Here is a 15,643-nt window from a genome sequence, read left to right on the forward strand (position 1 = left end):
CCTGTCAGAGGACTGAACCTTTTCTCTTGTATAATGTGACTAAAACCATAGTGCTTAACACCCATTTCCCTGATGTAGAAGTAGCCCATTCAATACGATTTGTTCATTAATCTCATCGTGCTTCGGCTCTCGTCCATTGGAATGGCAGCAAAGTCAAAAGGACTGGGCCCATCCAAGAAACTCCCAAGTAGGAACCTTCCCACCTAGGACCCTCTCTCTCTCTCTCTCTCTCTCTCTCTCTCTCCCCTGCGTCCATGGGACGTTACAATCCTTTGATTGGCCAGATTTCGGATGGACCCACCAATCCCATCCCGTCTTCGCGAATCTGGTGAATCTAATGGGGTTGTATGATGATACTTGACAAGTATCAAGTCCTCCTGCTGTGTGGTTCACCAAATGCGACTCGCCTTATGAGCATCGATGAGCTCATGTCAAAACCTCGGAACCGGGCTTTGCGCTTGTCATCAAATCCGTCAAGCACGCTTTAAGACTCATGCCCATCATCCTAGACTCGCACATTCCCTCGGAAAAACTCAGCAAGGGACAAGCAGGTCGACGTCGGCCGTTTCTAGAATTCTGCACCGCGCGAAATGCATGAAACCGAAAGACAGCGGGACAGAATTCGACGAACGGGTGCGATATTTCTCCATTGGAGGCCCTCCTTCATGCTCTGTTCCATAAGCGTGTTCATTGACTGGGGGCGACTGCAGGCGAGCGGGACCCTCGGCGTCCCCACGCTGTCGGACCTAATCTCCCAGTTTAGCGAGCCAGGTCTCACGGACGGCACTCGAGTCACGGTGGGAATCTGTGGATCCTTGATGATGTGCAATTATTGACACGGACTCCTGATCGAATATTGCCCCTTTTCTTTTAGAAATTTCCCATTTAACCATGATGAGTGACTGTTAAGGATGACAGCTTTTGTTCATCGCCCTTGTCACCATCTATCCTCCCACTCTCGCTCGGCCTTTTAGGAGTCCCACGTCCCGAACCCCTGATTCGACCCTTTTCAGCCTTTTTTCAGATTTCGCGGGGAACTTTCCCCTGCCTTTGATGCGTGTCGTTATTGCCCCCTAGCAAAATCCCGTTTCCAAGAAAAAAAAAAAATTCCCCCTTGCGACGTACGATGATGATGATGATGATCTTGATGAAAAAGAGAGCGAAAGTTCGTAGACGGACGTATCGCGGAGGTGAGACCGGCTTGGGCATCTCTGCTTTTGCCACGATGGACTGATGTTGCTAGACGTGGCAGTGGAACTTGCCTTTCGGGGCAAGTTCTCTTCATGTGAAGAGCAGTAGGGGTAAAAGATAGGCGGTGAATTGTGCAGTCTACATGTCTGATCTTTATCACCCAAAAACAACGTATCAATCAGACCATGTTTTGCACGTCCCTTTCATCGTTTCTTCTTACTTCTCACATGGGAAAGAAAGAGAGGGAGAGAGAAAGAGAGGGGTCCAGCTAAGTCTACGGCTGACCGACTTTGACAAGAGCCGTGCAAGATAAGGAGAGCATGAGAGAGAGAGAGGGAAAGAACCAAACTCCATGGTTGCTAGCTTTTACACACTTCTCTTATAATAAGAGTGATGACTCAGATGTGAAATCTGCAGCAAGAGCCTGATTGAACTGGTAGAGTAGGAACCTAACGGGTTCATTGATTTCAGGGACCAGAAATTGGTCTGTCTCCCTCACTCCGCTCTTTTCAAGTTCTCTTAGATTAGCATTTTTGTAGATTTTGAGGTTCGTTTTTCCCTTCTACAAAAGACCATCCAGTTACGAATATCAGTGCAGAAGATGTCTGGAAATGGGCTCTTTTCAGTCAGAGATCCTGTTCAAGAACCCAAGGCTAATCCAATCAATAAAAGGAGAAACTTGCCAGGAACACCAGGCAAGTTTGAACTTTCTTCGCAGACAGCTTTTCGAGTTTCGAATGAAGCTCCCTTTTTTTTATCTTACCATGGACTTATCTTTTAACTTTTGAGCAGATCCAGATGCTGAAGTGGTTGCTCTATCCCCAAAGTCTCTGATGGCCACCCACCGCTTCGTGTGCGACATATGCAAGAAAGGTTTTCAAAGGGACCAGAACCTGCAGCTTCACAGGAGAGGACACAACCTTCCATGGAAGCTGAAGCGAAGGACCAAAGACAGAGAGCAGCCAAGAAAGAGAGTTTACATATGCCCGGAGACAACCTGCGTCCACCATGACCCATCAAGAGCTCTTGGGGACCTCACGGGGGTGAAGAAGCACTACAGCAGAAAGCACGGTGAGAAGAAGTGGAAGTGCGAGAGGTGCACCAAGAAATATGCGGTCAAGTCAGATTGGAAGGCTCACAGCAAGATTTGTGGGACTAGAGAGTATAAATGCGATTGTGGCACCGTCTTCTCCAGGTAAATTTTTCGCTTTGTCTTATTCCATTCACTTGTTTTGGACTCGCACACGTATAATTCAGCTTTCTATATAGCACTGAAGTGATTAGGTTGGTTGAGGGAAATAAATGAACACACTAGGCGCTTTCATTGTTTTCATTTGATTGCAACAGGGGCTCTGTTATTCCTATTAATACTGAATATAATTGAGACGATTTTGATTGTTAAGATCATGCATCATCATGATACAGGAAAGACAGCTTCATCACCCACAGAGCCTTCTGTGATGCTCTAGCTGAAGAGAGCACAAAATTCAATCCCTCAAACTTCAGGAATGAGCCAACACTGGCTCCTCCTCCATCAGCTGCGACAATCCCTGATAATTTCAGAATACTCGGCCCGGAATTTGCTATTCCTCATCTTAACAGCTGTGGATTTTCCGGTTCATCTTCCAGTGCATTCTTAGCTTCAGTTTTCGGCAGCGACCGACCAGAATTTGTTCCTACCGTACCGATGAGTATTTTCGGGTCGCCGAGCGCATCCTTCCTTGGGTCCGGCGCATCCGTCTTGGAGTTGCCTCAGTGTGTGAAGGAGGAAGAAGAGAGCAAGAGTTCGATATCTGATGCAGTGAGTTCTTTGTATGGTTCAAGCGATCAGAATCATCCGCATCAACAAAGCCAAGGTCTCATGTCAGCCACTGCACTCTTGCAGAAAGCAGCCATGTTGGGAGCTACCATGGCCAATCCACCACTCCTCAATGACATGGGTCTCGGACTAATGAACTCATCGTCATCTTATTTTCCCAACACTACAAATTTCTGCTCCCTTTCTCAGAACTTGAATGAGTCACTACTGAGTTCATTGTCCTCTACAGTCACTTGCTCTCCTGGAGGAGATCATGTGCTGGTGTTTGGCGATTCGGACTCGAGCTCACCGACAGCCGACACTGAGAACACGCTGAGTAACATGGTGATGCAAGCCAATGGGAATGTGAGCCGACCGAGAGTCGTTCAAGGGAAGCTGAATCATGCATTGGTTGAAGGCAATTTGACAAGGGATTTTCTTGGTGTTGGAGGCAAACCAAGAACACACGTCAACCAGCAGGGGCTAGCAGATTTTGCTTCACTGGGTTCGTTGTCCGCGGATTTGAGCCCAGTACAGTTCACTTAGCTATGCTAATATAAATTATATCTTGTTCTAGAAATCTTTCATGTACTAATAGAATTGATGAAAGAAGCTATTTCATGCTTAAACATATCATGGGAAGGTAGAATGGTGAAAGCTTAAAGCTTCAACCAAGCCTGTCTTTAGCTAGTCCGCGCAAGTGGCAGCCCGAGTATATTGAAACGACTCGTCACTGAGCATTAGGTTTAACAATCGAGAGGACGAAGGCGAGAATGGGAGATGCTTCGATTTCTCTATGTAATCAAAGCTCGAGCAAGTTTATATTTGAGTCACCCACTTGAATTTTGACTCGCGTCTTATCAATGCATGAGGTTAATGAGATATTTTGTGAGTACATTTATCTATTTAAACGAGCTATTGCATTGTCAAGACAGGAGTAAAAAAATATGTGAAACTTTCCATCCAGGGAATCAGAAAGAAAACGCAAAGGGACTTTAGCGACCGGAGTCATCTCTCTATGCATGAACAAGTGTGAAATGTTTTACTTTTCTGCATTGAATGTCGACATCTTTTCGCACATTAACATCACTCCACTAGCAAAATTGTCAAGTGTTGCCGTGACTAATTGGAAGGGGATCTTCACATGCTTCCGACACGCTTCTTCTCCAATTCTCACTTGCTAGATTGTCCTTCGATCACACGTAATTTCCAGAAAGACCGCAGCCTTAATTGACTAAAGTCTCCCCATGGAGTAAACTCTTGATTAGATGGATGGATGGATACGGCGGACCTTGCAAGCTATTCTGTACCAATCATTGGGGCAAGCCACACCACGGTTTCTAGGAACTCGATGTAGTCATATTGTATTATTGATGTCTTTGAATCCTTAAATAGACCGGCAGGCAATCCATCGTGCCAACAAATCTGAGGCCGTAGTGGATGGAGCAGGGATAAGGGCGTGTTTGAACAATTTTGTTTCCGGAAACAATTTCTATGCATTTTAAATCGTTTGATAACTTTCCAAAATTTCGATTCCTGTATGTAATCAAGCGTTTGACCTTTATTATTGATTCTATTCCAAATCAATTTATTTTAATTTTTAAATAATTTTGTTACTTTTTTTCCTTTTTTTCTTTTATTTTTTTCCTTTCTCTCGCTATGCTTCTTCTTCTTCAAGTGGACAAGGACCGTGACCTCACGGAGCGTCGCTCGGCCTCTCGGGCTAGGCAAGGCCCGCCTAGCCACCGGTGAGCTTGCCGGACCTTGCCCTGGCCTAGTGAGCATCCAAAATTGCCAAACCGATTGCCGGCAATCGGCGGTAGATGAAAAAGAAGAAAAAGGAAGAAGAAGAAGAAGGCAGAGAACATATGAGTAGAGGAGGAGTTTCACTTTTTTTTATTCTTTTTTTTTGTTCGGAGAACAAGAATTAAGTTTTTTTTTTTATTATTCTTGATTCTACTCCAAATCCGTTCCCGGAAATAAAAAATCAAAATTAGTTACTATTCGGATGGTTACTAAATAGGGCATAAGTATGCCGTTTAGAAGGAGATGGCGCTATGTACGTCGTTTTCGAAATACTACTGTACACGACACGAGCTATCCCGTAGGTCAACCATCAGATTGACAAACTATTCCTACTTTCTCATAAGCTTTTGCACTCTTGTGAGTGTATTTTGGACTTCGTAAGGAAGAGGCCTAATTCAAACTCTCCATTTTTTAAGGATGGTTTGTAGAGTCTCAAGGCTTGGGATTGGTGTCATGATGGGCTTGTAGAGTCTCAAGGCTTATGATGTCAAAACAGAGAGTTCCAAACGGAGCTTTAGGACGCGTTTAGTTCAGCAACCTTGCTCAAAAATTATTTTCCTAATGTAAATGAAAAACTATTTATGTTCCTGAAATAATTTTTGAAAAGAAGACGTTTGGTAAACTTATTCCAGTATAAAAATAAACAAAACACGTTTGTAAATTTGTATTCTTTTTTTGTTTCTTTTCATTTTTTAATATTTTTATTTTCTTTTTCTTTTTTCTTTTTTTTTCTTCTTTTGGCCGGTCGTCGGCCTCGGCCATGGTCCGGCGACCGGCCAACAAGGGTTGGCGACCTCGCCCAGCCACGACAAGGCTCGCCGGGGGCCGGTGACGCTCTGGCGAGGTTGCCGACCCTCAACGGTCAGTCACCCAGCCATGGCCGGGGCCGGTGACCGGCCAAAGAAAAAAGAAAAAGAAAAGAAGAAAAAAAGAGAGGAGAGAGAAAATTTGTTCTTAAAAATTGTTCCAGAAACAATAAACATGTTTTTCTTATTTTTCGTTTCTGTTCCAAATGTGTTTCTGAGAACAAAAAAATAGATTTGGAATAAAAACGCAAACAAATGCGTTTATGTTCTTTTTTTGTTCCCTGGAACAAAAAAACAGAAATTTTGTTCAAAAACAGGAAAAAAAAAAATGAAAACAAACGGGCCCTTATAAGCTCTTCTCGTGTGTACGTGGATCACTGATTTTCGTCATAATTTGGAGGAGAATGCATGGCCAAGGTTAAAGGCCCAGGCAAGGTAGAGGCCCAAACAAATTCACAAGCTCAGTGCACCCGGACTTCTTCTTTACTGATGGCTTGATCGTTGCGTACTCGTCCTCGTTGGAATGATATTGTGATCTCTATGACCCCTTCTTTGTAGCCAGTCATCAGACAATTTAAGCATCTCATCGATGGATGTTATGTGTTTTTTTCACTTCCTGACAGATAGAACTTCTAAAAATCCATCCTTTAGCAGACATAATACTGTATGAAAGAGCTTTTGCTAAGTATTTTCTCGTGAGAATGCTTGCGCTGAATTTGTATGGTCCTAAATAGATGCAGAAGAGAGGTTGATGTTGTCTGTTCTCCCCTGAATTTCGAGTTACCCATGAAGATCTAATGTTTCTTGAAGAGACTTGAATCCTTACGGTTTTTGAGAGAAAGTTGCGTTCATTCTTGTCCGAATGGTTCCTATGCTGCTGCTGGTTAGCAGCCTATTTTGATGCTTACCAAAGCGAATGCATTGTTTTCTCAGTCATGTGCAAGGGCAACGGATGGCATTATGCAGTAACGAGTCATTGCTCCTTGCAGTTAACATAATGGCTGTTAGGTGCATTAATGCTTTCATATCATGGTGATGGAGGAAGCAAACTGAAGAAGAAGAAGATCAATTTCACAATCCAGGAACATACAGCACTTCCTCAGCAATGACACAACAAATAAGTACATGAAAACTGAAAGCAGTGAACACAGGGAAGGGAAGGAAAAGGAAAGGAAAATGAACAGACTCTTGACTCTCTTTTTTCTCTTTTTCTCTCATCACTGGCGTGTTCTACCATCGGGACTCGAATTTATTTCAAATCACTGACCACATCTCTCACTGCCCTCTAACCAAATTCACCAAATAATAGCTCATAGGAGAACCCAAAAGTGACCCCCACCTCGGTGTTTCAAGCTGATCATTCTCGTGATGTCCCAAATGTTCCTCGTCACGAGTAGAATGTCCCAACAACACTCAATCCAATGAACACCATCATTCCAGGGACCATCAATTTCCCTTCACCAGATGTGTCCACCGGGACGCTGTCGGCTACCGGGCTTGATGCCAAGGCAGGCTTCTTCTTTGGCTTTGCTGGGGCAGGCGCCGGCGCAGGTGGCTTCGGGCCGAATATGCTCATTGGAAGCAGAACCTTGTCGACCATATACACAGCCAACTGGCCATCGTTATATACTGTTTGGTCCACTGTTGCATTGGTGACACCAGTCGATATGTTCACACTGCTACCGGATGTAGTCAAAGTCAGTGGGAACTCGAACTTCCCGCTCCCGCCTGCTTGTGTCCTCAGCGGATTGCTGACTGTTTGGAATTGGGGCACAGCCAAGTATGTCGGGACTACATGGAACTGCACGAGCTCAACCTGCTGCTCAGACGAGAGCTGGTTCAAAGTCCCAGACTTGAGGCTCGAGAAGGCATTGTCATTCGGGGCGAAGATGGTTAGGCCATTGTTCGAGTTGTTAAGTTGCGCGTTGATCTGTTTGTCGACTGAGGTGGCCCTCATGAGCTTGAGCAGCACCGTAAATTGGCTCGCCTTCTTGAGGACCTTCGTGATGTCGGTTGGGCCTGCAGGAGCTGGGCCTAAGACAGGAGGAGCCGGGCCTAAGGCAGGCGTAGCAGGTGCAGCCGGGGCTATCACAGGCGGAGCTGGGGCGGCCGCAGGCTGAGCCAAGGTGGTAGAGCATTGGAAGAGCAGGACCAGTAGGAGCAGAAATGACAGTCTCTTCATCATGTTTTTTGCTTTGCTCTTGGTAAGAGGGGGATTGTGAAGAGAGGACAGTGAAGAAGTGGTACTTGAAGAAGGCTTTTGGTTGTGTGAGGAAAGAGGAGGGAGAGAGTGGCAATTTATTTGAAATCTGGGAAAGAGAGTGGTGCTCATCAAAGTGGGAGAAAATGAAATTAGGTGAGAGGTTCCAATTTTTAGTTAGGGGAATTCAGTAGTTAGCACCTCAATGATAAGTGTTGTGCGAAAAGCAAAAACATGGATGGAATAAATGGAGAGAGAGAGAGAGAGCCGGGGGATCATTCACTGTTACAGCAACTAGTTTGCTTGAGAAAGCAGGAAAAATAGTAGAGGGAGATCAAATGGACATGGCACAAATCAGGCCATGCGTGATTGCTTGGGTTTCACTTTGTATTTATTTCTGGTACAAAATCAATTTGCTTGCCAACAAACTTAGGAGGAAAGCTTTTGCAGCTTCCTTATCTTTTGCGAGGGAGATGAATCGAGATTCATGTTTGCTGCAGAAAATAGGGCCCAACACTCTCATCAACTTGATTAGGATTGAGTTGACTTCTGCATAGCAACTTTGGTTGTGCGAATTTCCCTTTCCTTTTTTTCCCGAGTACCTTGTTATTCATTATTGAAAGGTGAAACATAAAGTGGGGTAATCCAGACTTGCAAGCACCAAACAACCAATGGTTTTAGATATTTGCATTTGTCAGCTGTGATTGAAAAGAAAGAAAAGGCATCTGTTACCAATCAAACATTCGAGCTAAGGATTAAGACTTGCCAGTGCCATCCATCCGCTCTGTAAGGCATCGCTGGATCCATATTAAAGAGGAAACAGACATTTCACCTCACCCCCATCAATCCTTGTTAGGTTCTCTAGATGTCTAGTTACAAACAAGGTGATTGCCTCTGCGGAACATACATGAGAAATATCATCCACTTGAAAAACTGACATCTTCGCCACTTTAGTTCGAATGGACTAACTAAAATCTCAACCATTTAGGATTTGTTATAATCTTCTCCTCAATGATTGAAATGTAAGTTCTTTCCATGTTTGCAGCAGAAAGCAGACTCTTTTATGCTATTGAAAATGATCTTTCTCGCACGAACTGTTCGCTACACTCGAACCCCCTTCATGTCGTGCTGTACATTAAAAGAATGCATTCGAAGACTTGTTACAGCGGTTCTCTACAGTTCTGCGTCACTGCCGATGGCTTGTATAAGACACCTTTCGCCACGGCGGCCCAACAGCTAATCTTCAACACCTATCGTCTGGTTAATTTGATATTACTCATTACACACACCCACACACACAGAGTGCGATAACATAAATGACAGTCATCAGTAAGATTCATAATCAATCATCTCAGCATGATCTGTCCATCACTATAACAACATTTGCCTTTCCATTTCTGATGGCTGGCAAACACGCGATGGTTTAATCATCTTTGATCATAACCTGCTTCCTAAGCTAAAAAAAACCAGAGCTTACAGCAGTGACTGTGTGAATCCAGTTCGTAGGGATCTGGATATCCATTCTTAAAAACTATATTGCCAAGATGCAACTCTCCTCATTAGACTCTCCGGGTTTTCGTGAATAGATTGACATAGATTGATCTGAATATCTTTAGTATAACGCAAAACAGATATAACATAGGCCGAGAATCAGATTAACTACAAAGTACTTGTCCATGACAGATTAATTACAAAACACCTAACTCCCCAGAAGAAGCTATCCCACCATCCATGTTAGCAGGGCATGAGACTATTTGCTGAAAAAATTACCAGAAGTATAAGCATTTCTCTTCTCCAATGTAACATGCGAAAAAATTCGCCCATACAGACATCATCTGCAGCTAAATGTAAGTGCCCATTTTGCTGGCTCTATTCTGCTATAGCAGGAAAAGAACCAAATCACAGTATAAGATGCTCATACAAATTGAAGCCCCTCAATCAATGAAAGTTACAGCTTCTTGACCTAAGATTAGTATCATATTCATGTCTCTTCTGGTTTCCTCTCTGCCAATGCATCTTCTGCTTTCATTTTCTCTGGAACGAAATCTAGCACACAACCAAATGTCATTGAATAGGTCATACTGTCATTGGACATACAAACGATCAATACAAAAATTTCATGATTTAACCAGATGTATTAATATGGGTATGAAAACAAGTACCTGAAAGAAAGTCATATCTCTTCCACTTGCAAACAAGTGATGCTGAAGGAGGGGGGAAAAAAAGACGCACAAGAAATAATCAGCATAACTAAGAAAGGTTAATGCCTAATCTCCATGCGTCAAACAGCCAAATTCACCCTACAGCAACTTTCATCATTTAAGTGTCATAAGTACAGTAGCGCTCAAATATGTTAAATCACAACAAAGATGGTCAAAAATAAAACTTCAGTAAGGCATCAAGTTCATCCAAGCAAGTGCACCAAATGATAACTTCGCATAGTTATTCCACACTGGCATGTATTTTAAAGTTTTCCATGTTCAGGTTGGAAATCCCCATTCAATCTCTCCACAAGCAAGGAAAATCTACACAAATCTAAGTTGGAAGAATTCCACAAGGACTGAACAAGAACAACTGTATCTCTAGAGGAGGGTAAACAAAATGCGGACGAGGCAATTCAGAGTGGCGGACAATTAAGCTACGATATTTTCCAGTTTCAACTAGAAAATCAGATAACACAGCTCCTTTTCCAGGGAAGAAATAGGTTTCATGAGCCAAATAATGAGTGAGTAATTTACTCATAACACTTTGTCAAACCAAAGCCGAGAGCCTCCCCACCCTCAATCCTCACAAGTTTTTGCAAAGAAACTTCCAAGTGTAATTATTTCAGAAATCACTTCTAAAACAACAGAAAACCATTATTGAAATTCAAAAAGCCAGAGACTCCGCAACATTTTACAGCTTCACTAAGTAAATGAAGGTGGAATGGAAGATAACTCAATGTCGAACCTTATGATGTGAAACTCGGTATACAACAACATCAAGCATTCAATTTATTTTTTTTGCAGGAGTTTCAGTTCAAATGAAAACAAGAGAGAAACTTACACAGGTGGTTATACTTGAAAGATCTTCTACTATCGCGAGCAGCAGCTAAGGCATACGCGTCTTCACAAAGCTGCTCGATAAACTTTTCCTGCAACAGTCCCAAGAGCTGGATGAGAATCAGAAGCAGGACACATGATTCGTCACTCACAGAACAAGTATGTATACATCAAACCATCGATATACTCAAGCTAGGACTGGAGTGACTAGTGATTCGCAGGGTTTAGCAAGACTATGGAAAATGCTGCAACAACAGGACTGGGATTCCCAACAAAGCCAGAGCTCACGCAAGCATACCGTGGCTTTGTTGATGACGAAATAAGCCTCGTGATTGATGCGCAAGTCGGATTCTTCGCTCTTCGCGATCGTCCTGATCCTGTTCATCGGAAAGATGCAGAGCTTCGAATCGTCCCTGCTCTCGTCCCCGTCCTCTCGCTCCTGGCGCTTCCGCTTCTTCTGAACCGCCGCCGAGCCCGCGGCGACTTCTTCGCGCACCTTCGCGCTCCGATCTCCCTTCGGCTCCCGCTCCCCTCCTCCTCCTCCTCCTCCTCCTCCTCCTCCTTGCGACTCGGCGCTCGAGGACGGGACGACCAGCGCCTCGGGTTCCCGCGCCGCGGCGGCGCCATTGCTCATGCTCGATCCACGCCCCTCCCCGCTCGCCCCGCCTTCCTCCCGCTTGCGACGCCTCCGCTTCTTCGCGCCCGCCGGATCACCGCCGCGCTCGCGCGCCTTCGGGCTCCGGCTTCGCTTCGATTCGGGCTCCCGCGCTTGCGATTCGGTGCTGGAGGACGGGACGACTAGGACCTCGGTTCCGGGAGGAGGCGGCGCGACGCCGTTGCTCTTGCCGGCTTTAGGCGGCGGCGGCGGCGGCGGCTGCTTGTTCTTGACGGCGGGGGCGGCGTCGGCGCCGCTCTTCTTGTTCGGCGTCTTAGAGCTTCCCGCTCTCTCCCGCGATTTGGCCTCTGTCATCGTCCGACGTTGCATGAATTTGGCGCCGATTCTTTTTTTTCGCAGAGCGATCGGATGACTCGGGGGAGATTAGGGCACAACTGTAATTTGGGGATTCATTTGATTGTGGGCCGTTTTGGCCCGCCTCATCGAGACTACTTTGGTTATGGGCCGTTTCGGCCCGCCTCGCTCAGGTGAGGCTTTTGAGACTACTTCTTGTGTGGCTTTTTCTGGCACTCTCGTTGTTTGATCGGTACATGAAATCAATTTTTTAGGGTTAATACTACCAAAATTTTCAAATTGATACACTTTCCACAAGTGTACCTCATCTAATTTTTTAACCATAAAAAATTCCCGAACTGATATATTTATGATAAATTTACCCTCCATTAGTTTTCCAAAAATTTTACTACCAAATTATTTAATAGGGTGACACATAACAGTTAAAAAATATATCAAATTGGGATTTACATTCAACTAGTCACTTGTGATATTCTTGACATTAATTCGATTTAACATAAAACAACGAAGGGTAAATTTGTTACTCATGAACCAGTTTAGAGTTTTTTTTTTGTCAAAAAATTAGTTTCGAATAAATTTATTATCACATGTATCCCAATTAAAGGATTTTTTTTTTTTTTTTTTTTTGTATTAATCTCTGCTCACGTTAGAGTAAGAAATGCGGCAAGGCTGTTTTCACAGTAGGCAGAACTTCTACTACTTCGTTCAAGGCGCAAAGAACGTCCGCCTCTTTTTCTCGTTTACAGTAGCAAGACTATCTCAACGAAACAGTTGTTATGGATGCAAATCAGGTGATCCTCGGTTGGCTACTTGCTGTTGGCATCCCTGCTCTCGCGAAGGAAATTTCTTGGCGGTACTGAGAGACGCTGCAATGTTGAGGCATCTAGAGCATCTTTGAACATCGCGCAACATCGATGCATAGGTTCGCTGTTGTGCAGTCTAATGTGTCCATCTTTCTGTTTCATTTGTCATGTGTATTGTCGATTCAAGCAAATGTATCTCTTGCTTGCTTGCCGTTTGTGGGCGTGAAACCGAACTCGCAAAAGGTAGTTCTCTTCCTCTGTAACAGTATCATCACGAGGTTGCATATTTAGTTATATGTCCTAAACATAGCTTTGATAATAAACACCATGTTCAGTTTGATTAAGTTTTATCGACCTTCGCCACTATTAAGCAAAATTAAGAGGAAAAAACAATTCGTGAAGGACTCTATTCAACTTGCAGAACAGACCAATTGATGATGCTTCGTCTACTGTACGGACACATAAAGGCTCAGGTACTTTCTTCCTGAGAAATTGCTGATACCAAATGAAGATAAGATTTAGTGGAACACGACATCATGGGCCAATTTGTCCCTTATTTTGTACACACGTGAATCATTCAAGTACAAAGCAGAAGACTTCCCCCAAAACAAGATGCAAACACAGATGTTTTCTGTGATTAAAATGAGAAAAAAGGAACGAACTTTCTTTTTGTTATCAGCATGATTAGTACTGAGCAACGCCCTCAACACTAGCACGCCCAGTTGGCCCCTTGAACCTGCAAACTTTGCAGACAGGTGACAATAGAGATGGTGTTTGGTACTTGTCTTCGCCGCCCATCATCGGCATGGGAACGCCGACCTTCACAGGGCTCACGTAGTTTGGCCTGTAAGTCTTGCCCAGAACTCCTTCAACCAGGTCCGACAGACTAGAGAACCGGAACTGTGTCTCCAAGTGAGCGAACGCATCGTCTTTCGGTATTTGATAGTTGTGAACCCGGTTCTCTTCTTCACCAATCGGCCTTACCCCTACATCCATTTCGAGCAATCCACTCACCGTCACCCTCACAGAGTTAGTATCATCGGTCCTTTCGACTATCACGGTCCTGTCCTCGCCTTCATGCCTCCACTCGGCCTCTCCGTCGGTGGGGACTTGGACCGCCTGGTTGTCCCAAATGACGTTGAGAGCATCTACATTGTCGTCCCAGTGCGAGACTCTCTTCGCTTGGATGACAAGGGTGTGCTTGTCAAAAATGACCGCGAGGGCTTGGACCCACGTGAAGTCACGCGCCCGTCCCTCAGGGCGAGTCCCGATGAAGTGGGCATTGATGTGGAGGTTGTCATCAGAGACGAGCGCAAAGTTCCCTCCAGTTGCCCCGTGGAAATAGAACATTACGCCGTCGCCGCCGACGAACCGAGGGTCGTAACAGAGAGAGCCATATCCCTGGCAGTTGGCTCTTCTATCTGCAAGAGCAAGAAGAAGAAGTGAATATCAATACGTGAGCCTGTTCCCCGATGGTTCGAACTTTTAGAGAAGAACGGTTGTGTCAAAATCGATGTCCAGGATTCATTGATCATGTCTGCATAAATCTCGCCAAGACAAGAAAGACAACTATCGTGCTTGTGTTTTTTCGAAGTAGCAATCAGAAAACAGCTTAAGACGTAGGACTGTTGTATCGGGAGAGTGTGAGAGAAGCTTGCTTACATTTGCAAGTGGCTTCGCACTTGCTGCTGCTGCAGTCGATGAAGCAACCCTTTTGCTTCTTGTTCTTCTTGGGCTTCCTCACCTGGCACTCGGTAGGGCAAGTGAGCCTCTTGAAGCGACACTTGCCGGACGCCAGACAAAAGGCTCGTTCATGGCCAGAAGACGTTTTATTTAGCATCACGTACTTGGTCGAATCGGGGTCAGGTTTTGTGGTTGCCCCTCGGACCATGGATGCCCCCAGCAAGACCAGAACCACAAGGCTAGCCATCAAGATCAATGGCTTTCCTCCCTCCATTGTCTTCGAGATGCAATCGCAGCCCGAAGATGCTTCTCTCAACCTGTTTTCCTCTGTTGATTGTCAGATGCTTACAGCAGAAAATGATGGATATTCTTGGACGGATTAGAATGTTGAGAGAGGCCTCTTTATATGGAAAAGTGAAAATGCCTAACTTAAACAAGGCCTTGGAGTTCGGCTTAATCCTTGTCTTTCTTGCTTCCTAAACAAAACGTAGGTTTTGACTAAGAATCGTAGGCCATTCTTATCATATTTAATGAGTCTTATTATACATTTTGAAAGGGCTTAAAGCTTCTATTTGCTTGAATATGTAAGAGTTGACTATGTGCCAGTTGTAAAACTATTTGCAATACTTGAGCCTGCAGCAAGCTTATCGACCTCGCCAGCATATGCTCCACTTAATTGGTGTAATTATGGTAATTATCATAAGATTTACTGTGAGCTCATTATCCACGTTCTCCGAAGCAAAACCCATAAATTTTTAATCAAGGAGTTATTGCAAGCTGACAAGTTATAACTCAGCTTAGGACTCTAGTATTCAAGAAAATCCAAGTATTGAGTTCAATTTAACATTGTTCTCATGGCAATAATTCACTGAGTAAACTTTTGCAAATCCTCTAATCCTAGCTAGGGTTACCGTAATTTACATTGATTCTTCTTGCTTAGGCTCATTCATAGTGAACTCCTCCATATATGAAATAACCCTTAAGGAACTCTCGTGACTAGCTATGGTAGGTAGGACAAAGCATCAAGCTCGAGTTTTCAGACAAGTTTTCATCCTCGAGACCATGCATCAAAAACCCGCCCGGACTTACAGAATGTGACATGTCATGATGCTGAGGGTCGGGTCCATGTGGCTATTGAATTCGTGAAAGAGTAGCTCAACCTGATGTAGGAACCTAAACACTACTCAAGGTAAAGAGTTTTCCCTTTTCTAGGCGTAGCCACGTTTTCAGCTTGAAAGATGGCTTTCCCTGAGGAGATATGAACAAGATCCAGCTTATCATATCCGAATAAAATAAGCGAAGAAGAAGAAAAGATAAGGGAGTTTGTGCTCTTCGGGAAACTTAA

The 15,643-nt window shown here is 44.3% G+C and overlaps 4 protein-coding genes across 4 annotated transcripts; 1 reads left to right on the plus strand and 3 right to left on the minus strand.

The window, feature by feature from the left end:
* The first annotated feature begins 1,506 nt into the window (after positions 1 to 1,506).
* On the plus strand, positions 1,507 to 3,871 carry LOC104432861 (zinc finger protein GAI-ASSOCIATED FACTOR 1). Its single transcript, XM_010045426.3, has 3 exons — positions 1,507 to 1,886; positions 1,984 to 2,386; positions 2,617 to 3,871. Exons 1-3 carry the CDS (start codon positions 1,793 to 1,795, stop codon positions 3,533 to 3,535), a joined length of 1,416 nt encoding a protein of 471 aa, XP_010043728.1. The 5' UTR covers positions 1,507 to 1,792; the 3' UTR covers positions 3,536 to 3,871.
* Positions 3,872 to 6,673: 2,802 nt separating this feature from the next.
* On the minus strand, positions 6,674 to 7,822 carry LOC104432862 (fasciclin-like arabinogalactan protein 12). The gene is given in 1 exon segment (NM_001319972.1): positions 6,674 to 7,822. A coding segment is annotated over 1 exon segment (798 nt). The 5' UTR covers positions 7,787 to 7,822; the 3' UTR covers positions 6,674 to 6,988.
* Positions 7,823 to 9,419: 1,597 nt separating this feature from the next.
* Positions 9,420 to 11,867, minus strand: LOC104435375 (ena/VASP-like protein). The gene is made up of 4 exons (XM_039305904.1): positions 11,141 to 11,867; positions 10,847 to 10,934; positions 9,964 to 10,005; positions 9,420 to 9,847 (listed from the first exon to the last, which is right to left on the minus strand). The coding sequence occupies exons 1-4, from the start codon at positions 11,825 to 11,827 to the stop codon at positions 9,783 to 9,785; spliced, it is 882 nt and encodes a 293-aa protein (XP_039161838.1). The 5' UTR covers positions 11,828 to 11,867; the 3' UTR covers positions 9,420 to 9,782.
* A 1,163-nt stretch (positions 11,868 to 13,030) lies between these two features.
* Positions 13,031 to 14,795, minus strand: LOC104432863. The gene is made up of 2 exons (XM_010045428.3): positions 14,278 to 14,795; positions 13,031 to 14,036 (listed from the first exon to the last, which is right to left on the minus strand). Exons 1-2 carry the CDS (start codon positions 14,570 to 14,572, stop codon positions 13,300 to 13,302), a joined length of 1,032 nt encoding a protein of 343 aa, XP_010043730.2. The 5' UTR covers positions 14,573 to 14,795; the 3' UTR covers positions 13,031 to 13,299.
* Between the last annotated feature and the right edge of the window lie 848 nt (positions 14,796 to 15,643).

The sequence above is a fragment of the Eucalyptus grandis genome, chromosome 2 (assembly GCF_016545825.1).
Source record: "Eucalyptus grandis isolate ANBG69807.140 chromosome 2, ASM1654582v1, whole genome shotgun sequence".
NCBI classification, from domain to species: domain Eukaryota; kingdom Viridiplantae; phylum Streptophyta; class Magnoliopsida; order Myrtales; family Myrtaceae; genus Eucalyptus; species Eucalyptus grandis.